A 26,985-nucleotide genomic window follows, 5' to 3' on the forward strand; every position below is an offset into this window, starting at 1 on the left:
TTTGGCTTTATTTGTTTAGGTTGTGAAAGATGGATTGTTGCATGAAACCCGAACAAATGGCATTGTGGTGCTAAAAATACAACAATCCAACCACGATGAGGTGGCTGCTGTTATGTTTGTCCAGATTTGCATTTGTTTAGTCTTGAAGATCTTCCATTGTTGATGTGTAGTCAGCTTGCTGTGTTAAATCTTCTTAAATTTTTGCCACCGAAATATGTTGTTTACGTCCCGCTCTGTAAGTCATGATGGGACCAGCGGCAGCTTTGCACATGATTGGACACAGAGTGATGTGGGTCCCCTCTCTGCTCTGACTGCACCTGGGACTGCTGCGTGACACTCCTGTGAGACTAACTGCCTGGGAGTCACTTTATTTAAGTCAGGCCTGAAAACACTCTTGTTTACTGCAGCGTTCTCCTAATCACTCTCATTTAATTTTATGATTTTAATTTCCTTCCTAATTTAATGTTTTAAAATGTTTTTATTCTGTAATTTCATCCTATGTAAAGCACTCTGAATTGCCTTGTGTATGAATGGTGCTATATAAATAAACCTTACCTTGCCTTATCTCCCTTGCCTTGCTTATAGGCAGGGGGAGGAACTCATGGTCGCACTGGCTACTCGTTGAGGACAGTAACTGCAGAACGATACGTCAAAAAGCCATCAGAGAAAGTTGCTAGCCGCTTTTGACAAAAACAAAAAAACATTTGAAAAGTCGTCAAATTTAACAAGAGTCGCCAACTTGGCAGCACTTGTCTCTGTGGGAAAAATGCACTCAATGTTCTGATTTTTTGTCCTGAACCGATCCATGCCTAATATTCTGGTAGTCAGCTGACCTTATAAAGTTGCTGAACCCAGCCATAACCAACTGAATCAACCCCAGTTCAGTAACAGTGCCTCCTCCACAAGCTGGCTGGCTAGAGTAGGCCCACAATCCTGTCAGTTCTGTTCATGTTAAATGTGTGGAAATGCTTTGCTCTGGTACATTGACAAGCCCTACCCCCTATGATGCATTTAGGTACTGCACAGTGGTTAATTTCAAGGCCTGGAAATATCAACCTTATATTATGTTTTCCTGATGATAATAATCATGGTTCATTTTGTGCAGTATCACCAAACACTGGTCATTTTAATCATCTTTGAATTTGACTTCCAATATTATTAATTACAGGGGGGCAGGGCAAAGGTTATTGCCTGAGTTGTGTAAAAATGAATTTCCCCTTCAGTTTTTCCTTCCTCTTATCCCTCAAACTGAACTGGTACTGGGTTGCCTTATTTATTGTAACTGGCACTGCGGCCAGCTGATGTTAATTGAGTTGTGTGAGAATTTCAACAGTCAGTTCTCTTTTGAAACTCCATTTCAGCAGAAACATTTGTGCCGTTTACTCAGAGTGAAATTACGTCTGTGGTAATATCTCTGACCACAGGTTCTATTAAGAAGTTTTTCACTCACTGTCAAAAAACTCTTGGAGCAGCTTTTTATTTCTTTGGTAGAAAGCAATTGTTTTTTGTTTTCCTATTTGTGTTTCTACCAGAATAATCACTGAGAAGACTGACGTATGAATTTGAAACGCACAATGGGCTTGAGAATGTGTTTTTTGAAGATATCAGCACAACAATGGAAGTCCCTAGCTGAGAAGAAACGATAAAAAACAATAAATTCCTTCAGGCACCTTTTGGACCAAATGTGTACTTTTTTCTCAAAATATTGGTCAGTTTAATGGTTAAATGATGAAACTTGGTCAGGATTTTTTGTTGTAATTATTTTTAAAATGAAATAATCCCCCTCAGTTGGGGGATTATAGTTTAATCCCCCCCCAAGGGTGTATAGTTTAAGAGATTTTTATCTACACGTGGTTAAATATATGTGTGTGTGTCTAGATAGTATATAGTAATCCTCTTTGCATCTCATTTGAAAAAAATATATATATACTGTATATATTGCATATTTTGCGTTTTGCTAGCCATTTCTTTTCTATAAAGCTTAAAAAATATTCAAAAATATTTTTTAATAAAGTTCCTGAAAAGATTAGATGCAGTGAAAGTAAAAATATAAACATCTTTTATTGTATTTTTATGAAAGGGACATGTTAGGGTACATTATGTCCTATCAATTGAAAGAGTCCTCACGGGTTAATGACTCATTCAGCGTGTCTCCACATTCTGTCAGAAAATTGGGCTTTCAGCACAGAAACACAGCCTGAGTCTGTCTTTCACTTCCCTTTTGTGAGCTTCCAAAACTGCTGCGTTGCATCCGTTCCATTTCCAGGATACTAAATGCAGAGAATGCTTCCTGGGGCCTCAACTATAAAAGACCACCCCTTGTTGTGTACCACATGATCGAAACAACATTTATCATTATCCTCCGATGTGTGCAGAAGCTGCAAACTTTCCATCTCCTTCCAATGCCATGTCAACTCTCCATATCTGTGGATGCTCTCATTCCCTCATGCTCCATCTGAAATAGCTTCTTCTAATTTTGCTTTTTTTCGACTCGAGTTCTATACACAGACACCATAATCTGAACATGCTGGACCCACTGCCCCCTCAGTTTTCTGAGTGCTGCCAAGTCCTCAACACTTAACTCAGCCTTCCTTTCAGTTTTTAACCAGCCCAATTGCGAGCCAGGTTAACAGAGCATGATTTTATATACCAAATTATAGTGTACAAACACTGTAACACAATTACATCTCTGCTGTTTGTGTTTAAATACCTTTCTGCTGTCAGATGTCATTTCAGTGCATCCCTCTTCCACCACCTACACTCACGCAATCAGCTCCTTAGTATCTCCATTTAATCTCCTTAGCATTATGCTTCTTCCAAATCACAACCACCACCTAGGCAGCGAGCCTTGTGTGTTATTGAAATGTGTGTACCTACATGGACAACATACAGTGATGCAGGACAGAAGACAGAAGTCACAGAGAGGGCCACCTTCCAAGAAGCTTTGTTCATACACACTTCTGCAGGTGAAACCAATTCCTTAATAAGGTGGGAGGGGCCAACACAGCTTAAAAAACACAGCTGTCTGTTGTGGAAGAATTAACTAAAGTTTTCAAGTTATTCACATACATTTGCTGATGAAAAAAGTCACATAATCAATTATTGTTTCACTTTTTATTTTAATTTAATTTATTTTTGTTTTTGCTGAGTCATTGCTCTAAGCTGAATCATTTCTCGTGTGTCAGCGTTACAGTATGACTCATTAGGCCGCAGACTGTTTCCTAGAATATATCCCATTCATTCATGCTGTGATTCACTTCACTTCTGGCTCACTGCCAACATGTGCTTAGTCACAGGTTTCCCTGAGATTTTATTTATTTATTTTTTACTCTTGTGATGGTGTGGATGTCCTGAAACTGATCCAGACAAACGTTTACTTCACCTTCCTGTCACATAATAACACAGCTGCTTCACAGATTTCAAGCAGTAAAGCACAATCTTAAACATTTGATCATTTCCATAAACAAAAACAGAACTTTACCAAACTTACTTGTTGATTATGTCAGCAAATATGTGTAAAATCTTCCGGCACTTACATACCAAACTTGCGTAAGTATGAAACTCTGAGACAAGAGAGCTTTTGTCTTCTCTTTTCAGGTTGTAGGGCTGCTGGCTGCTGGTTTACAGTGGGAGAGAGGCCAAGGAGACCATCTCTACTGTCATGGAGACCTAGTTCCAGTGTTGAAGGACATCCTGCTTAGTGATGAAGGAGGATTAAAGAGATGGCGCTGGACACTGAGCAGCAGTTGTGTGCCACACTGTGTGAAAATCCCTTTAGTATTCTTTAGTTCTTTAGTAAACAACAACAGCAGAAGGTTATCTTGATGGCTGGGAGAGATGTGGCTATAGACTTGCTGTTTCTCTGAGGTGAAACTATCTTCAGCGCCTTATGGCTATTGGCTAACTCCATTCTGATTGATAACATCCTTGCCTGCGCCACAGATGGAGCTCCAGCAATGGTTGGGAGGTACCACAGGGTTGCCACTTTCCTGAAGTGCACATAGAGCACTGCATGCAACACCGGCTCAACCTTGCATCCAAAGCCCAAACCCAAGCCATCAGCCCATCTCTCCACCAGTCTCTTAACACAGCGGTAAGAGCAACAAATAAAATCAAAGCCTGTGCCCTTAACGACAGAGGCAGCTGTGTGGTGATTTGTCCAAACAGTCCTGAGGCTGATCTGTCAAATTTGGACCTTTTTTATTGATATCTGTTCTATTTTATTGTATTTCTATTACTGTGTTAACCCTCACATGCAAGGGGACAAATAAAGTTCTTTGCTTTGATTTGATGTGTGTGCAACATAAATAACTTTCTACAATGTGTAAATAATGAGCACTAACGTATTATACGAAGGAGCGATAATGTCAAGCCATTATTGGTTCTTTATTCACCCTTTCCTTCAGTCTAATCATTAGATAAGCTGTTAAAAGTTAAAACTGACAGATTTCATTTTCATGAAACGGAATCTTCCTCGACAGTCCTAATCAACATGCCTGCATGTGATCAGCTCCTTTATTAGCCTGTTGCAGTTATAGCTCAGTTAATCGTGAAATTGAGATGAATAGCAGCAGCTTTAAATACTCCTCAGACAAATGAATATTTCAGCTGATAAACTGCGGAGTAGTTTTTTCTTCTTCTTCTTTTAAGTCCTATCAATGGGCCTGCTGGCTGGTCTTACATCATTTCTGAGTGCTACAGCTAATTCTTGCTATACTTTAGACCTGTTTCGCAGCAAACATTTTGACTTTACATCGCATAAGCACATTTATTGCTATACAAAGAACTGAAATGTGTTTTGGCATTTTCGACCCTGACGCGATGACCACATTCAAAACGGGAAAGCCAGAGCCAGAGGAGAAATGCTAGAATCAGAAGTCTCCCCAGGTCTATAGACCTGTTGGTGGTGGTGGAGAAGACTGGTGAGTGGGAGAGAGGAGGCCTTGAACTGGCGTGAATCCGGCAGTGCCTGGGGTGGAGGAGGGTTAACAGAGTTAACAGAACTGAAGGGTGGCTGGAGGAGAAACGAAAGACTTTTACATTTTCTGCTAAGCCGTGAATGGACAGGTGAGGGACGGACCAGCAGCTGATTGGGAGGTGCTCTCTATTAATCACCTGGCCAGATTAGGAGGTTAAAAGAGAGGGAGAGCAAGGGAGTGAGAGACAGAGAAAGAGAGAAGGGTGGAGAGGGAGAGATCAGAGAGGCGGATAGAGAGTGATAATTGGTGACGTGCTTTAAGCGATGATGAAAAAAGTCTTCCTGATTAAACTTCATAATAATTAGCATAGAGTGGATTAAAGAACCTTGTCAATGGATTTTACACAGTAAGCTTTACAAAACAACAAATACTGGCCTTTAAATTAGGCTTCTATTGATCAGCAGATCTAAGTGAGAGTCAATCATGTTGATGCTGCAAATGTGTGATGCACAAAGTAGATTTATGATGGTACTTTAATTTTAATTAAGTCATTATTTGTACACGTCGACAACAAATCTTTATTCAGGGATTAATTAATAGGATTTTGGTTAATAGGTTTACACATGTAATTAATGAATTACACGGATTGCTGTTTTTGTGTCTGTTCTAAATGTATGCAACATTAACCTTTTTTTGGAAAACAAGCCTCACCATAAACATAAGGACTGTGATCACATGTCACATGTGGTAAAATTATTTGTGCCAGTTTAATGTCACAAAGCTAACTGAAAACAACCAAATAGCCCAGTATCAAATATTGAAATATTCTTATAAATATTTTTATTTAATTTTTTTTCTTAGGATGAAATGTTCTACTGACTAGTAGTAGTACTATTACGTATTGTTAATATTTTTTAAATATATTTATCATTTTTTGTTAGGTCAGTTGTTTGTTACCTTTATTTCATTTACTGATTTTGTTTTATTTTCTAAAAACAAAAAAAATACATTTTTTTCTTTTTTTATGATGTTTATTTATGTAGGGATCCAAAATAAATTATATACACTTAAAACTTAAAATACAAGTAGACGCATATTGTTAATGGGAGATTTCTGCCATACAAGTTTCTCTGTGGCTCTTTGAAGATACATAATAAGTGGGTAAAAATTAGGTGCAATAGAGTTCCTAATGTGAAGTCAAGCCTCCGTGGTGCTTGGAGTGGAATCAACAAGGCTTATGATGAAACAGTCCTACAGTGAGGCATGGAAGGGGGTCTCTTATGATTTTTCGAGGGAATATGTAATCAACGCTAATAGATGAATGCAGCATGTAATCACAAAATATTGGAAACTAATTTGCATTAATCAGCCGACAAGTTGCAGATGAGACACACTCGGACTTACCGAAGTGACAATGACATCAGTTGCTACAGCAACTGCATCATTTAAATTAATTTTACTTGGCCACAAAGGTTTTTAGTGTTAGATTTAAAACACAGTCATAATGGGTTTATAAAAGCCTCCAGTGTGTAGCATATACATGAAAAGTATGTTAATACAGTATACTCATATTAATAATTTCTCCAGTAATTATTCCCCTATGCTTTATCTTAATGGCTTCATTCATTTTAAAGGAAATTAAATGATTTCATTTCCTAGCACTTTTGGAATCAAGACAATCAATCATTTTTCCATACTTATAATTTATTAATTTTCACCGCACATGTTCAGGGAAACACATGTCAATATGGATTTGTTACATGAATATCTATTGCACTATAGATATCTGTTATTTAAAAATACATGAGATGGTATTAGACTGGCATGGCACCAATATAAATCTCTCTTTTTTTCAATATATGTAATAGAGTTTGGTATTTTAAAATTAGATATATCACACACAGAATCATGGGTGCACATCATGTACAGTACTTGACATTCAACCAACTAATCAACCCCCCTCCCCTCCCCTCCCCTCCCCCCCAAGCAAACAAAACAGCGACCCGCCTCACACTAGGTGCCTAACCGAAACGGTTTCCTCAACACTAATCAAGAGCACGCTTTGAAGGAGATTGGTCTCCGTCAGACTTGCTGACGACATGATGCGAGTGAACGATAACAGAACCTCGATAAAGTATAAATATCCGTATCAAAGCGAGGACTCAATCGGACTGTGAATGTTGTTCCAAGTCTTTCCTTGTTAGTAATAAAGCAATGCCCTGTAGCTGTACAATGGAATCCTGATTCTACCAGACCATGTTTTACACTCACAAAGCAAATCCATATACAGCAAAGACTTTTTATGTTATGGGAAAATTACAAAAGCTGTGTGCGGCCGCCCCAATTATTAAACAACATACTCTTAAAAATGCACTTCATTGTTGCCTTTTGGGGATGCTTCTCTGTTGGATGTGTCGCATATAGCCTGCTGTAGGTAAAGGTATGGTTGCACCTGTTTACCAGCTTACACTGAAACCCATTAGTGCTGTACACATTAATGGCTTTCAGAGTGTAGCAATGCTGCATTCTATTTAAAAAGCCACTTTGTTAGCTTTGCGTACTGCTGTGGGATGGATAACGAACTGTGCACAGCTCATAATGCTGCACATCACTATCATAACTCATATGCAACTTTAAACCTTAAACATCTGACTAAGATTAGATTCAGACTACCAGGCCACATATATTATTGGTTGATAATATATATATTCGCCACTTACGTCACATGGTTATGCAATGTATGGATGTATTACTAGACATAACAACATTATGTTACGTTTACGGAACAGCCTGACATAATCCGAACATGGGACCGATACACCTGGCGGAAATCCATGTGAAGAGGTAGGATAGATTGGGGGATGGTGGGGGTAGCTGTTTTGTTTTCACTCAAGTTTAATTTTTGCCCGCAGTAAATTAAAAACAAAAAATGTTCAAGGTTAGGATTAAACACAAAGTAAGGAGAAGGTAAAGATCATCATTAAAACACATAAGGTCACAACATTAAACACATTTTGCAAGGAGAACCACTCCCATCGCTCGGTCGCCATTTTCAGCTACCATCAGGACGAGCCACTGCCCCCATCAACACTGCTGCAATGGGGCGATGGCTTCCACCTTGCCTTCAAAGGTAATTCCGGAGACCAGACTAACTCTTTGTGCAGAATTAAATTAGACTTAGGACGACTGGCCAGGCTTAAACATTTGTAACTATAAATGTGAAGACGAATCTGCACAAAAATCGCCATCAAACCACATAATGTGAACGTCGCCTTAGAGAACTCGGTCGAAATAAAGGGTTCTGCAGGCAATAAAGGAAATTGAACTTCACCTGGTCTGTTGATGCTAACACACAGCGGTTTGTTTGAAGCACCAGAGCTCATTGATCTACATCAGTATGGGCATGGGGCACAGTGAAGAAGCATATATATATGCCTAATTAGTTGGAGGCCTCACGAGATCGCATACAGTAAGTATACAGTATAAAGAAGGTTATGCCTTGAGTACATCCCCTGCTGAACGATGAACATGGTTAACAACCTTTTGCTTAATGTTAACCAGCGCTCACCGCTGGTGGCTGGTGTTCATATTCCACCCTGGTGGCTACGCAGAGACGCAAAGATGATTAATATGCTGTGTTAGACCTGCAGCAGCTTTTTGAGTGTGATCGTGAGGAAGACAGATGTACGGAGTCATCAAGGTTTCTCTGACATAACATGGTCATGATGATGGGCGGGTGAGGCTTGACAAAGCTTTGTGTTTTTTTTGTTTTTTTGCGTTGTTTTTGTTTTTTGGCACAGTCAGTAGTCAGTGCAATGCAGAGAACGTGCAGATTCCCGAGCAGCAACGCACAACCCAGCACAGCGAGATGGTGTAAAATAAATACACTAGTACAGTACAAGTTGAAGCAGCTTCATCGTCTAATTCCCACCAATGAGAAATTACTGTGCACGGCCAGTTTTGTGTACCAAAGCTCTTGAGGACATGCTAATCCGCTCAGTCAGCTTTTTTTTGTTATTCCAGCGCATATATTCACAAATCTTTCTTTTTGCATTCAAATTAACTTTTTTGTTCATTTTGTTGACTAACTGATGCTCTGTCATCCCTGCTGGTTGTGGCCGCCGCCTGTAAATTCTGTAATTCTAGCTGCGGAAATCTGTCAGGACTTTTTATTTCACAGCATAAAGTATTAAAAAAATGTCCTCATAGTTTGGGTAAATATCACGTTCTATATATCACGGGGAAAAAAAATTAAGAAAATCCAGACCACCAAGACAAATTGTCACATACGTAGGCAGCAATGGTAAGAAATCAGCATCTGCAGAGCAAGAAAATACAGAACATACTTCACAGATCAAAGTACAAGCCTTTTTTCTTTGTCTTTTTTTTTCTCCTGTCAAACTATGAAATGCAACTTCTACTTTGTGGTTCCGTTTAGCTTCATCTTGTCCCTATGATACTGCTGTAAATATGCGGTTATAGTAGACGTTCGCTGTGGTGCGACACCTTGTTCACATCTTTACGCATTTGTAAGGCTGACAGAAGTTGGATTTCATTTGTAGAGCCATCTGCTCAGTCCCCCCCCCCCCCCCAAAAGAAAAAAATAGTTACAAACTGAAAGCAACTTTTTAGATTGATTGATAGATAGATATTGATTTAATTATTAAATACTTCTAACATTAAGTAGAAGTTGTGGGTGTTGTTCACATCCTGTGAGAGGGAATGTTTTTGCTCGAATGCTCTGGGGAGGAAGATAAGACGATAGCGTGTAAAAAAGAAAAACAACGGACAAGGCTGTGAACAAGGCGTAATGATGATGTCTGATACCATCTGCTAAAAAGATGCGAGAAACTGCCTCTCGTCTGAGGAGGAGGTGCTGAGACACAGTGATGTTCCGAGGGCTCTCGCCCATCCGCCTACTTCCTGTCAAAAAAGCTGACACTTCCTCCCAGCGATGTTGTTTGACTCAGCTGCACTAATTATATATAGCGTCAAGTTCAACCGAGTCTGCAGTATTCTGCCTCGACTGCAAAATTGTGCTTAGGAGTTGTATGTCCCAGAAGTGTTAAGGCTTATTTTTAAATCTCAATACAAGACATTTTTTATCCAAGTATTAATGAGCGTTACTGATGAGGTTTACCGAGATGAACGGTTAGATGTAATAGTGGTATTAAAGGTTTAAATATTCACAAATAAGCACAATCAAGTCAATTTTAAAATAAGTAGAGAAATGGTAAAAAGAATTGGCCTGGTATTGGTGTTTTTTTTTGTTATTTTGTTTTTGCCCAACTCATAGGATATGTGTATCTTTTTTCATCAGGGAGGAAAGGTTCGCAAAGCACCTAATTATGGTTGAGCTCGTGGACAATAACCTCCTAGTCACTTTAAGTTTAAATGTGTACCAGTTCTTATCTTATTAAGACAGCTGCGGCTGCAGATATGTTGCTAAAAAATATAGAACTTTAGTCCCTTATTCACAGATATATTCTGGACTTTTTCTCTACAAACCAAAATAGAAAAAAGGTGACTGAACACCATACAACCCAACCATACACTACAATGCTCTGCGAACCTGACCTCTGAATCACTGGCTCCTGTCACTGAGAGCAGCTAAAGATGAGGAGTTAGCTTTATGTTTGTTAGCTGCAGTTAATGAAGCCACAGGGTGACCACAGCAAGCAGAAGCGAAGGCCCCAAGGTGGATGCGAGGGAGGCGGCCAGGAGCCAGCCGTCGTTCCTCAACTTGAAGGAGATGACCTCCACCTTAAATCCGTCTTCGGTTGCCATGCAGCGGAAAACGCCCTCCTTCAGAGGTGTGTCGACAACCGGCCCCAGGACGCAGAAGTCTCCGGAAAAGATGCAGGGGTAGTTCTTGATGCAGTTGTCCTTCTCCCAGCGGTAGATGGCGTGGAAGGAGCGCACGGGGCACGGCAGAAAGACGGAGGTGTTGGACTGCACCAAGACTTCTCTGGGGGAAGTTCGGCGCTGCTTCAGAGCTGCAGAAAAGTTGAAAAATGAATGAATGAACTGCTCTGTGTGGACCAATATGTGTGTATTTCAATCTATTGTTTTAATTGCTGCTCTTTCTCCGGGGCCAGTCCTCAGGGGCCCCAAGCGTTTGTGTTGGTTGATCAATTGCAAATGTGTTGGGAAATATGCATGCAAAGCCCAATATCTACAGGAATGAAGAGGCCCTAAGGCAGATTCGACATTATTGCCTGTCTGGCCTTTATCAAGCAGTCAATAGGACACCACAGATCATTTTTGCACTGGGGCCCCCTGGTGGGTTAAACTAATCATAAGCTTACAAAGAAAAAAAACAGTCTTGATTAAGCCCCTGCTTAGCTGCAATAAACAGATGGTTAGAATAGAGGAGGACACAGATGAACAGTTTCATTATCAAGGAGGATGCCCACAGAGGTGGGATCTTATGCAAGGAAGGTCATGTGGATGGTTTCAAATGTTTTCCCTCACACACAACACAAATTAACTTATTTTCCTAAACTTTGTTTGGATGATTCATGTCATGTCCTCTCCAAATAAGAAGAATTTCAAATAGTTATGAATGACATAACACATAAAATAATCATTTTATGTGATTGATTTTTACACATCACATTTAAAAAATGTAAAATGTACAAATTGAAATGAAACATTATTGTCTAGCTTGAAGTGCAGGGAATAGTATTATTTACATATAATACAAAAAGAATACATTTAGTTATACAAATCTATAAGTAAATGTTCATCCTGAAGAGGGTGACAGTGGACATGAATTTCTATTTTTGGACAGAATCTTTGGACTGTAAATTTGTGCAGTCCAATTGGTTTTGTGACCTTTTTGTAAGGCTAACAACAACTTTTTGTAAAGGTCCTCAGAGAGAGAGATGATAAAGCTTACTATGAGGCCTGTGTTTTGTGTTACCGCTGTACTCTAATTCCTTTGGCTGCGAGGTATCAGTTAAGAGATTAAAAGGCACTGCTTCTCATCATCGTTAAGTAGTGCTGCCAGGGGAGAAAAAAAAGACACGACAACGGTGTCACAATTGGAAATGAATGCACCTTTAAAGTCAGATCACTTGAACAGATACCTGTCACTTCAGTGGCTAGTACGGTAATTGTCACGATTAGTCTGGGTTACAACTGGGTTTTGAGCTCTTAAAACAGGACCAAAAAAAATAAATCTCCCTTTGGGTTTTTGGACTCAATTATATGATAATCATCTTTTTACTGTAGCTGCTCAGAAAGGTTCCTCTTCTGGTTTAATTAAGATACAGAGAGAGAGAGAGAGAGAGAGAGAGTGGGAGAGAGCAGATAAGGGCTTACCAGCAGCTTCTCCGCAAACTGAGGAGTTCGATTTGTCCAGATACTGAATAAATGCACTGTTAGAAAATAATAGAGAAGACAAATTAGCAGTGTTAAACAGTTTGACAAATGACTTCTGAGCGTCTGCACCAACCTACTGTTACTTGCAAATTAAAACATGCACAGACAAATCATTCAACAATGTAGGAGGAGAAATGAGTCAAAGGCTTATTACAGCACATGATTTTCTTTTTTGATTATATGTTTTTAAATTAGAAATGCACAAGATGCTTTAAACTCAGAGGAGCCTATTAACTCGAAGAAACATTAGTTCTTTGATCAGTTGGGCAATTTTCATGTTTTTTTTCTCAGCATAGCGGTTACGTTGTAGTTGAACAAGTTTCATCATCCCAGGGATAACGATTGTCAGTCAGAACATATGGGCATTATTTCTTCTGACAGGAATGATGCTGTGGTTTAAAAAAAAAAAAAACCCTAATGAGAGCTTTCTCTCATCTCATGTTGGCTTGTGTAGAAATAAAAAAATAAATAAAACAGCCAATAGCGCTGCGGCGGTGACATCAGAGCTAATCATACTCAGTTGAAGCGTTGTATCCAGGCGGGATAGCGGCGCACTTCCTCCTGGCCTTTTCCCAACCGCAGTACGGATCCCGGGAAAGGATGCACTCCCTGCACGTGTCGCCATAGCGACCGCAGTCAGCCAACGGCAGCCGCTGGACCTCCATTGCTGTGCCGATGTAGAGGTGTCCCTGAGGAGGAATGAAATGCAATACAGCGTGTGCAACTTGGATGTAATGACAAAGATGACATCACTGTATCATCATCCAATAATCTTAAAAAAAAATGAATGAAAAAAGAAAAGAAATCCCATCCTTTCCTTTCTTCATCATCTGGTCACAGCACGGGTGCGGCTACAGTATAATTAATCTTCTACACAGCTGAATACAGGCCCGCAGCCTTTCCTCAACACTGTACAGTATAAGAACTGATGCATTATTTATGTTGAAGTCACACTCTATGTAATGCTACATAATTACCTTTTGGGGATCGATGGCCATGTTTATAACAGGACCCTCATTGTGAAACAGGGAGTACTGAGATATGATGAAGACATCCTCTCTGGTGTGAAGAACCTTCAGCACTTTGCCTTGTTCTGTAGAAACAAAGAAGGAGACAATAAACGGGAGAACCTGTTAAACCTGTAAAAATGCATTAAATACATTTTGTCTGGACACATTGTAGCTTGGTACAGCAACAATAGCTACAATAACACAAGAGAGACAGTCAGGTTGCTGACTGTGAGATGAAGTGGAGCAGTTGAACACATCCAGCTGCAGAAAAAACAAGTTTGCATTGTGTGATAAAATTTCGATTGGTTATACAATGAAGGCTTTGTGAGGAGATGGCTGCAATTTGACATAAAAAAGCAGCTTCTCTCCATCAAAGTTGAAACAGTTTGGTCATAAAGGAGGCTTGTACTAAGTACGGCTCCCAAACTTTCTCTGCTTTGTAGATAAGAATGTTAAATTTTAAACACTGTAATTCATGCAAAACTTCAATTTGTTATGGAACAAAAGAAAAAAATAAACAGAAACTTAGAGAAACTTAACTTTTACTGTATTAATTACTTTGTGCACAAAAGTGTGTTTAAAAAAATGCAAAACATTTACTCTGCAACAATTGAAGTACCACATTTAGAGTGACTGACTGCTCAAATTGTGCTGCAGATCTCATTTTGATGTCTGTGTCATCCAGGTTTTTGCAATTTGTAGAAAGTATTGACAATATTAACAAAAGTGTCTACAGCAACACAGAAGGTATGCACATGATGTCACTGGATGCTGGAAGTCACTGCATTCACATCTGCTCAATGGCATACATTTTCTTTTGAAATTGGTGCGAACAAAAGATTCCAACAACTGTCTCACACTTGCTGATGTGTTTTGGAGCTGCCAACCAACATAGCTACGCATGTGGCAGCAGCCAATCACATGGCCATATGTGTTACAGTAAGACCAGAGCCCTTGATATAACCCAATCAGAACCAGAATATCAAGGGCTTTGGGTAGGACCAATGACAGGAGGATATCTATTGGTACAGGGAATCAAATTATTGGTGTGGACAATTTAGTAATTGCTGGACATTGGTGGGGATGTGTGACCTCCTCCCATGGGTGAAACTACGCCCTTGCATCTACTGAGTAGCAAAAAGCTGTTTGAGCAGCAGCGTTGTGTTACAAAAACAAAAAAAAAACATCTAAAATGGGCAGCTGTTGTGCATTTGACTGAGAGATCTGGTTCTGCAGGCCGCTGAAATCTAAAGCGAGAACAGGCACATGCTTGGAGTGATGCAATTAAGAAAAACAGAAGCTGAAACTTCAAATCAACATACCTGACACTACTTTGATTGTGTGATTGCACTCTGAATAGGAGTCGTAAATATCAAACATGTTTGATATGTGAGTCTGAAACAGGAGGAGGAGTGAGTGTATGGGCACACTACACACTTTAGGGATTATTTGGCCAAGTAATCGGCCTTAAATCAGGTGCAGAGAACAAATCAAGCATAAATCCTTTAGTGTGGAATCAGCCTTAGACATTCAGGTTGAGGTTAGGTATTAAAAACAGGGTTAGATTATGGATTACAAATTGTGCTGGCTGATATGGAAAGGATTCGTGTGCCAATGTGTCTTGCACCTTCATGTTAAAATGTCCAGTATTAATTTTGACACATAATTGAATGGGGTGAATTTACCCATTCAAATGTATATTAAGGCATAAAAGTTATGCATAATTAAGGATGTGGCTCTTTGCCTGCACACAAACTGCTCTTCAGGAACCGTTCGTTGACGTTACAAAAAGGTTGATCCATCTTAAACTAACTGTAACACATTTAACTGTAAAATTGAGTTAACAACTACCCTAACTGCTGGATCACTGTTGTAGTCAGTTAATAATATATAGATAATAACTTCATATTGATATTCAGCCCATGAAAAAAATTGCCTGTTTCTATTTGCCATTCTCACCAGTGGTCCTTTTTCCATTGCCGCTCATTCCTGTCCAAACACGAATTTGACAAATATAAAAGCTCCCTGCAGAAAGTCGCTAACTTGTTTTGTCTTTTGTCACATCTGAAGATTTATTTTTTCTCCCCAGCTGTGAAAAAGTGATTACAGTCATACCTTTATATCACAGCTTCACTTCCTGAATGCTTCCTCTGTGAGCCACTTTCTCTTTTTCATAATTAGGAATGCAGGTTCTTGCTGTCACTTCTATTGTCCTCAAAATGCTTTTTTATAAACTTGTTTTTTTCCTCACTTCTGAAGACAAAGATAACATTCCCAATTTTTTCATGTCTACAGCTATTTTTAAGCTCTTTTTAAAAAAAATCAAAACTGTGTATCAGCACAAAGAAAGCAGAGAAGCTTTCCTTAGGGGAAAAGGGTGACAATGCTGAACTTATGTGACATCTGCTGAGTGTTCTATATATATATCTCAAGGGAGTGTTTGCTGACAGAGCAGGTTCTTCATCCCCGCATGTGCACAGTTATACAGACTTAGTGTCTAAACGTTTTTAGATTTTTGGACAGGAACCTGCTTCGATCCCAAATCCTCTGCTTAACTGGATCTGTTTCCCTTCTCTTCAAATGCATTCATATTTTCTCTAACCTTTAAGCTACAGCCACACTGTGTAAAAAGAAAGAAAATCGCTTCTGATCTCAAACAGGAAGTCAATTTGAAACAAGTGTACAGCTCTGACATTTGCTCCATCCCTGAGGGTAGTTGTATCACCTCTATCATGACTGCAATTGTAGGTCTTCTGGTGGTCAATCTGTGAGTTACTAGAGACTACAGACTTTCCCCCACTGCTTCTGCAATTTTTCATGTGATGCCTTTTCCTTAGCGACCCTTTGCAGCTCTAACACAGCATGATTGCTGTCAAAGATGTGTCATTTATAATGCAGGAGTGTTTGTTTTCCCTTCTACATTCGTTTTACTGTAGTCCAGGATTTTTTTCAGAATAGAGTGTACAGAAGCATAGCTCATTTAAAACATACAGTGATGCTCAAAGTAGTGTATCCTTTACATAAGACAAGAAAAATTAGAGTGGGAGGATGGACATCCCACTTTCTTATATCATCGCCAAACATTAGGTGTCTTACCTAACCGTAACCTTAAGTCTGAATGTTAACGTTAGCGTATTTGCTAAACACAACCCCTAAGTCAACTTTTTGCCAGAGAAAATGTAATCAGAAATATTGACTTTTGACATTGAGTTATGTAGGATTTTGAAAAGTTTCCAAGTACCAATGTTTTTATTTATTTTTTTTGCTCAAGGGTTCACTCTGTGTCTGTTTTAGTGCCCAAAGCATCAACAGCTTCAAAGGGAATCAATCATCTCTGTTGTCCTAACTGCCTTTTGGACGAACTGCCCCAGACTGGACCAAGACTTTCATATTAATTTCAGTGCTGTCTCTGAGCTTTTTCTTGTTTTGCTATAGCTATTTCCAAGGTCATAGGATCAGCTGCTTAAAATACTATATTTCATCTACTTACCATTGTGCTGTGCTCTTTGAAGGGTCTTACATGTTTCAAAGAAATACCAAGCAAGTGACTGGATAAATCATCTGTCAGTCATGGTATATTGAAACTGAACTTCTATCACTCAGACTAACAAATGACTGAGGAACTCTGAAAGTAGCATTAAGCAACATAAATTTGTAGTCTGTTGCATTGATGTAATGCAAACACAACAGTGGGTTGTCCCGTTTCGATGGCTCCTTTAAATGCATTCTATTTTTCCTGGGTCATATGGATTCTTTGTGGTACAACATATCCCAGGGTTCTTTTGCACACCGGCTATGGTTGAATAGAATACGGCAGACTCTGCATTCTGAACACTAACAGTGGAAGAGTAAACATTTTGATGTTAAAAGACAATGCAGGTGGCTTCCATAGACCATCCTCTTCAACATTCACTGGGCTATGTCTCTGGTCTATCAAATAGAAAACTCATTCAAAGGCTACAGTGCCTGAATCATTAATAAAAACAAAAGTCTCTAAAAATCAGCTGCCTTGGGAATAAAACATTTTTCCTTTGAGACACTAACAAGAAGTGAAACCTAGAAAGGCCACAAAAGATGCTCAAAATACCTCCCATCACCGGGGACATCAAACACCCCCTGCATCCTAAGAGATGTTTATTTTTTTTTTAACACTTGTACCGCTGTGTACCCAAATGGCACAACAGCTGCACTGCCTTGAATCCACATAAAAGCTCTCAGAATATGTTTGTGTTAGAAAGATGACAGATATCAAAGCAGCTGGTTATTATATGCATAGATTCTGCTGAATTATTTGCTGGCTGGTGATCAAAAGACAACGAAATTCACTTTGTCAAATACTGCTGCGTTCCATTAGAACTCCACCATCGAGGAGAGTCCCACCGAGACTAGTTAGATGGGTTCAAAAACTCAGAGTATACAGCACTATTTAGCTAATAAGAAACATTGGCACAATCCTGTCAATTGGTTCTAGGGCAACATTTTAAAGTGAGCTCCTTTAGTCATTAAATACATCAATTAGTCAAACAAGTGTGACTCCGATAAACAAGATCTCTGTGGATGCAGGAATTAGGTGAGAGGAAAGTGGAAAAGTTTGCTTTTATCAAGGTGCCCTTTTGCACGGAGCTAAGAGTGAATATTCCTGTAACTGCTTATTGTTACACTGATCAGCTCATGTAGCAAAGATACACATTTTGAGAGAACAGTACCCTAAGACACAAGACAGACAAGAATAAAGCTTATTCCATACTCCACGAGAACAAAGACCTTTCCTCTTGCTCACAAGGTGGCAAGAACAAGAACAAAGTCAAGTTTTGTTTATTTTACCCTCATGCTTAAAATTAGGCAATAAAACGTCTAGGTTAAGGTTCTAAAGTTGCCCTTTCATCCACCATATACCTAGGTCCCGGCCTCCATAAACACCATCAGAATCAACCATATGTTCCCAGATGAGGATAGAAACATAGCAAAGAGAAGAAAGTATAATAAATCTAAAAAGTTTGCATAGAAACAAAGATATTAATGGAGCTGTCAGCCACATTTTATCTGCAAATGAAGCTTTAATTCTACATGATAACAGATTAGTAATTCTGTCCCAATTTCATAATGAGGAAGGAAATAATTAGAAGAAAACAACACTGTGTTGATTCTTTGCAGTTACAGTCATGTTGAATCTTATGAACAGCTGTGAAGTTTCAATTAGAAAGATTAAAATGTTAAAATATTTAAATAAATTTGCCCCAAAGAGTTTTTGTATATACAAATATTCAGTGTGACTTACCACAACTAATTGTATGTATCCTTAAGGGCAAAGAGGGCTGCAGGAACAAGCAAATTACTTGGCACACTGGTGTATAAAACACTACTTTGTTTCAGGAAGGATGCACAAAATATAAGTCAGCATAGTGGTTGGGAGTAATAGTGCCAAGATTTTTCACTCTGTATTGGGGTGAATTTTTGGATTTAAAACAATAGATAGTGTTATTTTACACTTCTGATATATAATCATTACCGTATTAGCCAAAAATGAAGAAAAATTAAAAACATACAGAACTTTTTCACATTGCCCTTTAGCAGCCAGTTACACCAGCATAAATAGGAGGAGGAATGGCTCTCCTAAAACAGGTAGCCTAGTCTCTTCAGGTTATAATTGTATATAACAATGCACAAACTGGCTGTGGCCGTTAATCCAAATACAGGCAAAGGAGGTGGATCCCAAGTTGCGCTGAGGCAGACGAGCGGTCATGGAATCAGGAAGCTTGCACTGTTAGTGGTGTGTACTACTCAAAGCGGTCACTTCGATAGTTAAGCCAATGTTAAATCCGAATATAGTTAAAATGAACGAGTCATTTTACTGCTATACAGTTGTCATAAAACGAGGTTCCACCCGTAGGCTGTGGAGGGAAGTACAGTTTTTGATACTTCTGCATGGGCTTCATTTCTCAACCCTGGACAAATACACATAAAGGGCAGTGCCATCTAGAGGTCCGACTGATTGTTCAGCTTTGTCTTCATCAGGAAAATGACAGTATTGGCTGAATCTTAAATAACTTGCATAACTGGTGTTTATGCATGTATGGATGTTTCTTGTGCAGTTAGTTGGCATGGGATTTATGATTTAGAGGCTCCACCTTACTTTTAATGAGGCTGTTTGCTCTGCATCAAACTTTGACAGACATCTTTCTCAACAGACTAAACGATCCTGACTAAACAGGACAAATGCCTCAGACTTCATTTAAAGCAGACTAACTCAATTACTTGCAAAGAGAGCCTTACTGAGGATGAGATCATTCCTATGATATTTATTGTTTGAACACACACTGTGCTGTTTGCTTCCCTGGCTTCCATTTTAATATCAGCCACTATACTGTCTTGCACAGAGATTAACCGCACAGCCTCTGAATTTGTCTCTATGAGAGATATTTATTGGGATTTCCATCACCAGGGGGTGGAGAGGGACTAACATCCTAAGGCTAGCCAAAAAGCATCTGCCTCCTTTTCACTGGTCTCAAGGTGGACACTTGCCACGCCGCATCCACTCTGATTGGTTTAGTTTGTTTCTAATGCAGCTATCCATCAGGGCGAGCTGCCTGCCTGCCTCTGCTCACTTAAAATCAAATTATTTCAAGATGGCAGCTCCTCTCCATCATTTGCACAGAAACCAGAGCAGGTTTAAAATTAATTATGCAGATTGAAGAGCTTGACAAGCTGTGAATATTTATAGATGAAGTAAAAGTAATGCAATACTGTAGAAAAAGAAAAAAAAATCACAAATGAAATCCAGGAGGAAAGAAGAGAGGACATGTTGGACTAGTATGGAGCATCAGACATTTCCAGTATAACTTGTTCCCCTGGCATTGGTTACCAGTGTGACTCAAACTGCTCTAGTTTCTTTTTAGGCCACCACAGAGACCCGTGGCTGTTCATAGCTTCCCCTCCTATTACTGACACAGTTTGTGCAGCCCACAGTGAGAGGCCATCAACCTGTCTGTCTTAGCACTACGTTGTTTTCTGTGTGCTAAAAATAATACCCAACCCAGAAAGGGCCGATGACAAGCACTGCAACACAGAGAAATTGCATTCTGTAAGATGACGCTCGCTTGTCTTTTTGGTGAACTTGAGAGTGGCAAGACACACACATACACACATGCTCGCATATGACTCGTGATGGTTGCCATAGTAATCTCCCCAAGGCACAACTCAATTTTTGGAGTAACTGCCGGCAACAGCAGCAGCTCAGAATGAATGCTTTGATCAAATAGAAACAGAGAAGCAGACTTATGAAGTCCAGGAGCTGTTTGAATAGATTTTTATTGTTTGTCATTATTTTATTTTCTTTTTTAACACTTTCAACTCTTTGGGACTTGAATTAAGAATTTTAATGTGATGTTGTTGCCGATCCTACTTGTTTTGTTGATCACATGAGGAGAATGAAAATTAAATTTGATGGGGGAGGCAAAATTATATTAATACTGGTGCTAGAATTTTCTATGTCTGCATAAATATGACCCAAAACATGAGCCAATTTTCGCATACGTCCTGAAATTAAAAAAAAGTACCTTATCAAACAAAAGAAGCAGAAATGTCAGACTTAGTCATGTATTTACTTGGATAATGATACATTTTATCCTTTAGAAAGATGCATTGGATTCATCGTTTCGCCAATAATGGCAAGCCATCCTGGCCCAAATACAGAGAGACATCCCCAACCATAATACTGCGACCACCATGCTTTAAAGATGGGCTAAGGTTTTGTTTGGTTTGGTAGAATTGTTTCTAATTTTTGTGCAAATAATTCTGTCTAAATTAAGTCTGTCTCATCTGTCCAATAAATAAATACAAAAATAAAATGAATACAAAAAAGCTTCAGCTTTAGTTTCATATTTGATTTGGTTCTCTGCTTTAAAGACTTGAATGAAAATTTGCTGATGTTTTGTTTCACATTGTCACATTTTGGGGTTTAGAATCTTTCAAGCATCACCATTAAAAGGTATTGCCTTTTGCTTGTCAGTGAACATTTGAGGATAAAAAATGTGTGTTTTGCAGTAAAAGAGCCACATATTTTTTAAACAGACTAGAATACTTAAGCTTCAACAATAATGTACCAAGTGTATGTATCTGTCTACTTCAGTATAAGTAGTGGCAGTTTTTACAAGGACCCTTAGACCTAACTAACAAATGTCATAACAAATATGAACCACCAAAAAGGCTGGCATTAAATTCAAGAGCTTGTAGCAGGACGACTGCATGTTGGAGATCCTTGAAGATGTTTTATTGCTACTCCAAGCAGCTTCTTCAGTTTAGTTGCTTGAAGGAGCAACAGTCTCGAGTCCCTGCTTCAAGCTTATGAACGCAAAATCACCATCATCAACAGGTTGGCATCAAAGTGCCAATCAGGATGAATAATTGAAGAAAACCACCAGGGAACAACAAAGTTTTAAGACATAGATGCATGCACACACACCTGTTCCAAGGTACAGGACACTGTAGTGCTCTTCATTGACCGCCGGGACAAGGTCCGCCACCGTACGTGTGATTTGATCCTCTGAGGGGAGGTCAAGCGGAGCCACACCGACGGGTCGGATCACGTCCTCAATTTCCGGATGGTATCTGATCACCCCAAGGTTTTTAATGTTGTTTGGACTGTCCGCTGTCGCAGGGTTTTTGCGGACACACTGTGTGGAAGAAGTGATGCCATCTATTCAACCCAGACTGGCCACTTGAATAAACAAAACGCCCTTAGACAACAGGCTCAAAATTGCTTCTCTTTTATTAACCCAGGCCTTCTATCATTTCCTCTTTGGAATATATGCTGTCTCGTTTTTTTTATGAAAAAAAAACAACAACAAAAAAGCACTTTTCTTACCATCCCAGGGCGAGTTCCAGTAAATGAACTGCTGTAGCCCTTCAGTTTAGATGTAGAAAAGGCTCGGTCAATATCTTCAATGGAGTAGGCACAGATAACGGTTTTGCCCCTAAGGGAAGGTGGGAGAAAAAAAAAGTAATTACATCCACAATACAGGCACAACAAATGATAATGAGAGACAAGTATTTCTGTGTCTGCGACTAATGTGTTACTAATGCAGGATTTAGTGTAATTATCATAAATGTGTTTTTCTGTAATCTGCCTTGTGATCATCTGCACATAGCCAAAACCATTTAATCTGTTGTATTTTGATGTTTAAATGATTAAAATCATCTTAAATATTTCTTTAATGCAAATTGTTGGTGTGCACCTGCATGCACAGGCAGACTTGGAATCAACTATTTTGAGTGTTGAGGGCAATTAATGTTACTGCATTCAAATAAATGCCCTTTGTTTGCCTTAAATGAAGCCACACAAAGTCAATATACCAAAAAAATGAGGTTTTGCCATGACCCCTAAGTGATTTATTTAAGTTTTTTAATTAGAACTGCACAATATTCAGCAGATTATATATTTCATTTGAGGCATTATGACTCAATCAGGCAACTTTGGTTATATGTGTTATATTATTATAATGTTTCTAATCCTCTGAATAGAGTTCTATGTATGGTGGATAAATTTTTTCCTCTTATAATTTCACTTTAGTTATTTAATCTCTGGCTTACCATGCATTAGAGAACAAGCCATACAAGACCCCGGCCCTCTGCGCTGTCAGCACCACTGCCTGCCTTAAGTTGTTGTACTGCTGCTGAGTATTTCCTGCACCGCACATCACCCGTGCCTTGAAGAAGGTGGTCCAAGATTCAGACAGCAGGCTTTTGGTGCCACCTTCATCCACCTGAAAGTAACAGAGGGGATGCCGGGTTGCCAGAATGCTTGATATCATGATATCATGCTCCTAACCTGGAGCAGTAGGACTCCTTGGTCCTCCTTGGTCTCCTTTCATACCCAGTTTGTTTGTGTTGTCTCAGAGCATTCAGACTGATTCGACGTGTGTAACCTAGTTTAGCACAACAACTGCAGGCAGGTGGAAACACAAAGTCTGGCTTTGTTAAAGGTGCCCTCTAACAATTCGCTTTTACAAGCAACATGAGGGTGCATTTAGAAAAGTAGGACACAAAACAGAAAAACACAAAAGCATCTGCAGGGCACAGACTTGTATCAGTTGCTAGATAGATAAGTTGTACTTTTAGGCTGGATTTTAGCTCTGATTTTGGTTATTTTGGTTCTCCTAATCAAGGCAGAGAATTCCCAATATCCAACTAATACTATATACAGATGACGCCTGATTGGGCTGCCTTTGAATACCCACAATAGCCAATGAGAGCAAAGCAGTTGTCACCAACCAGATATTGCATGCTTTTCAGGAAATAAGGCAACAACCTGAGACCCTTTATGCCAGACTGGTGAATGGGCTAAGCTGAACATCTTCAATATTTGTCCTCCATATTCATTTTCCTTGTGAAGTTATGCTTCATCACACAAGTTTATGTGAGATTATCTGTGGAATCTCGACTGTATGGAATGTATGTATGTGAAATCGTTACTGTAGCAACAGTGTAGCATGAGTCCTTGAAGGAATAAAATGTTACAAAATGCTTTAAATTGTCCCTATGTCTATGTTCTTCCATGCTTTTTTTCATCATCTACTGCTTAGTATTTCTTCTTGTTTGCAGGTATAAAAAACAGGTAAACTCCATCTCTCTCGCTATATTAAATGAATGAAAAAAGTGCCAACAATTAGCATCTATAAATACATGAGATGACTAATCCTTTTCTAAACTATTAGGGTATGTTTAATTTGGAGATTTAATGTCTAAATTAATTCAAACCAGGCAGCAGGTGTTTGCCTTTGATAGCTAATTAGCCATGCTTTCGCATCGCTGATTGGAAAGTTTCACAAGTTTTAACCTACTTTCACAAGTTTGTCCTTACACAACTATCTGATATACTGTGTGTAGCACAACAAAAGGCAGTATGAACCAAACAACAGTAATAGTAGAAAAGCAGCAACAATTGTTGAAAAATTCATATTTGAGATCTCAAGACTTCTAAATTATTCAGATAAAACACTCCCACAACTCAGATTCATGTAGAGGTTGCAAGAGGAGAAAAGCCTTGGACTATTTTTTCTCCCCACAGGTGGCACATTATTTTATCTTACCGTGCAGATGCGACCTATGCGGGCTCTATATGGCTCCTCATCCACTCTGGCTGTTTTGTTCATCTCGCTGAAAAAGAAGTAGATCTCCTCCCTGAACTTTTGTTCAGAAGGGATAATAGCTGCACCAGCAAACTGAGGATCTGGAAATAAGAAGTGATACAACCAAGTTAGTAATCCTTGTTGTTCTTATTATTAGGCAACATATTGTTTCCTCTGTTCCATTATGTATTTAGCAAAAATGAAGCCATAAAAAATGTACAATACGAACAAATGGCTTGAACCCCTGCTGATTTGGTAGGTTTGCCCACTAACAAAGAAATGATCAGGCTATAATTGGAATGGTAGGTTTATTTGAACAGTCAGCAGTAACAGAACCATAACAAAAATCCAGAACATTTAAAAATGTTTATTTATTATTTCACATTTTTATGAATGAAGTATTTGATCTCCTATCGGCAAGATTTCTGCTCCTGTATAAAAGACCCTTGTCCACAGCAATCAATCAACCCAGATTCCAAACTCTTCACCATGACCAAGACCAAAGAGCTTTTAAAGGATGTCAGGGACAAGACTGTGGACCTACACAAGGCTGGAATAGACTACAAGACTATCTCCAAGCAGCTGGGTGAGAAGATGACAACAGTTGGTGCCAGTATTCACAAATGGAAGAGACATAAAATAACTGCCAGTCTAACTCGGTCTGGAGCTCCATGAAAGATCTCACCTTGTGGAGTTTCAATGATAAGAGAACGGTGAGGAATCAGCCCAGAACTACTTGGGAGGAACCCGTCAATGATCTCAAGGCAGCTGGGACCACAGTCACCAAGAAGACAGTCGGTAACACACTACACCGTGAAGGACTACAATCCTGCACACAAGGTCCCCTTGTTCGAGAGAGGACATGTACAGGCCAGTTTGAAGTTTGCCACTGAACATCTGAATGACTCAGAGAAGGACTAGATGAAAGTGTTTTGGTCAGATGAAACCAAAATCCAGCTCTATGTCATCAACTCAACTCGCCTTGTTTGAAGGAGGAGGAATACTTACTCTAAGAACACCGTCCGGCTGTTTTTCTGCCAAGGGAAGGATGGATGGGGTCATGTACCATCAAATCTTGGGTAAGCCAGGGCATTGAAAATGGGCCATGATAAGCATCCAGCATGACAATGATCCAAAATACCCAGCCAAGGCAACAAAGGATTGATCAAGAAGAAGCATATTGGTCTTGGAGTGTCCCTCTATGATTGAACAGCTTGTAGATCCACATTTAGCAGCAGCAACTTCAAGTTATGGTCCATTCTGCTTCACAACATTACTTCAGGCCATTATGGATTTTGGGCATTCACTTATGCACAGACCTCTTATTAGTTTATGTCTTTCTCTCTTGCCATTGTGTTAACACACACCTGAATGTTCCAGAGCAGCAAACTGCCAAAACATCTGTTTTTATAGATGTCTGTAAACCTGCTGATGGTCAATTCATCAAGGACTGATGATCAGCAGCACCTGCTGCAGCTCACACAATTAAATCCTATGAAAGTAGTAAGAGGGGACACAGTATTGAACACAGGTTTTTTGGCTTCATTTTTGCTAAACAAATAACAGTAAAAAGGTTATAGGTTGTTGTTTTGAAAAGAGTTTAACAGTATTTCTATTATTAAACTGAACAATGTCAACAGATTAAATTTAAACTGTTTCTGACACTGACAGTGAACATGCCTAGCTACATGTTTTTTTTTCTCCCATGGAAATGATAGTATATGATTTACAGAGTACCACCCACCATCTCCATATGCATTAGTTTAAACCTGTATGGTTCCTGCACAATTCCCCTTCTCATCCTCCTACTCACTCAGCAGCCAAATGTTCTCCGTCTTCAGGAGTTTCTGGGAGCCAAACGTACGTCGGATTGAGCCGGCATGACCTCCCACCGAAGATATCGCGGAGTACAGATTGCCATCTGAGGGAGGAAGGACAGACAGGGAGAAGACAGAGGAGAGACAGTGAACAGAGAGAAAGAAGTGGCACTGAGTTTGATGTATTGGTACAAGGTTCAGATGGAGAGGAAGAGAAATTGAAGTGACACAGAGGGGGGATGGACTGAGGCTAAAGGAGAGAAGAGAACATTAAACACAAAGCAGGATAGTGGGGAAAAAAAGAGGGCCCGAGAGGACACAGACAGAATGAAAAAGCAGGAGAGTAAAGGCAAAGAAGACATCAAGGCGGAATGCATGAGCAGCCACCAATCACCGTAGAGAGAACCCCACTTAGAGTTCTGTCTCCATAGCGATGCAGAGGAGGGGGAAGCATTCGAAATCACGGCAGCAACATCATAATCAGGGCTGATCGTTATTTGAATGTTGAGCAAAGGTCCGCCTCGTTGCTTCCACGATCAATCCCCCCACCCCACCCCTCTCTCTCTAGAGGGGCCTCCTGTAGTGCAAAGTAACCTTTCACTGATTTGAGCATCTACTCCTACTACATCTACTCCCAATCCATCTGCTTTAAGCAGTTTAACAAACAAGACGATCACTGTGTGTGTGTCTCTCATCGCTGTGACTACTGAAAGGTCGCTTTAATTAC

The 26,985-nt window shown here is 39.5% G+C and overlaps 1 protein-coding gene across 1 annotated transcript in view; it reads right to left on the reverse strand.

Moving 5' to 3' along the window:
* Positions 1-6,927: 6,927 nt before the first annotated feature.
* The window catches only part of LOC114448048 (semaphorin-7A), a 33,964-nt gene continuing 13,906 nt past the window's right edge, over positions 6,928-26,985 (reverse strand). The window contains exons 6-14 of the mRNA XM_028424690.1: positions 26,255-26,362; positions 24,403-24,542; positions 22,904-23,076; positions 22,179-22,287; positions 21,777-21,987; positions 13,283-13,398; positions 12,822-12,994; positions 12,246-12,301; positions 6,928-10,915 (exon numbers count right to left, since the gene is read on the reverse strand). Of these exons, the coding sequence (XP_028280491.1) occupies positions 10,569-10,915; positions 12,246-12,301; positions 12,822-12,994; positions 13,283-13,398; positions 21,777-21,987; positions 22,179-22,287; positions 22,904-23,076; positions 24,403-24,542; positions 26,255-26,362 (1,433 nt within the window). The 3' untranslated portion in view covers positions 6,928-10,568. The remainder of the gene's footprint in view (positions 10,916-12,245; positions 12,302-12,821; positions 12,995-13,282; positions 13,399-21,776; positions 21,988-22,178; positions 22,288-22,903; positions 23,077-24,402; positions 24,543-26,254; positions 26,363-26,985) is intronic.

Source organism: Parambassis ranga, chromosome 16, assembly GCF_900634625.1.
Source record: "Parambassis ranga chromosome 16, fParRan2.1, whole genome shotgun sequence".
Lineage (NCBI taxonomy): Eukaryota > Metazoa > Chordata > Actinopteri > Ambassidae > Parambassis > Parambassis ranga.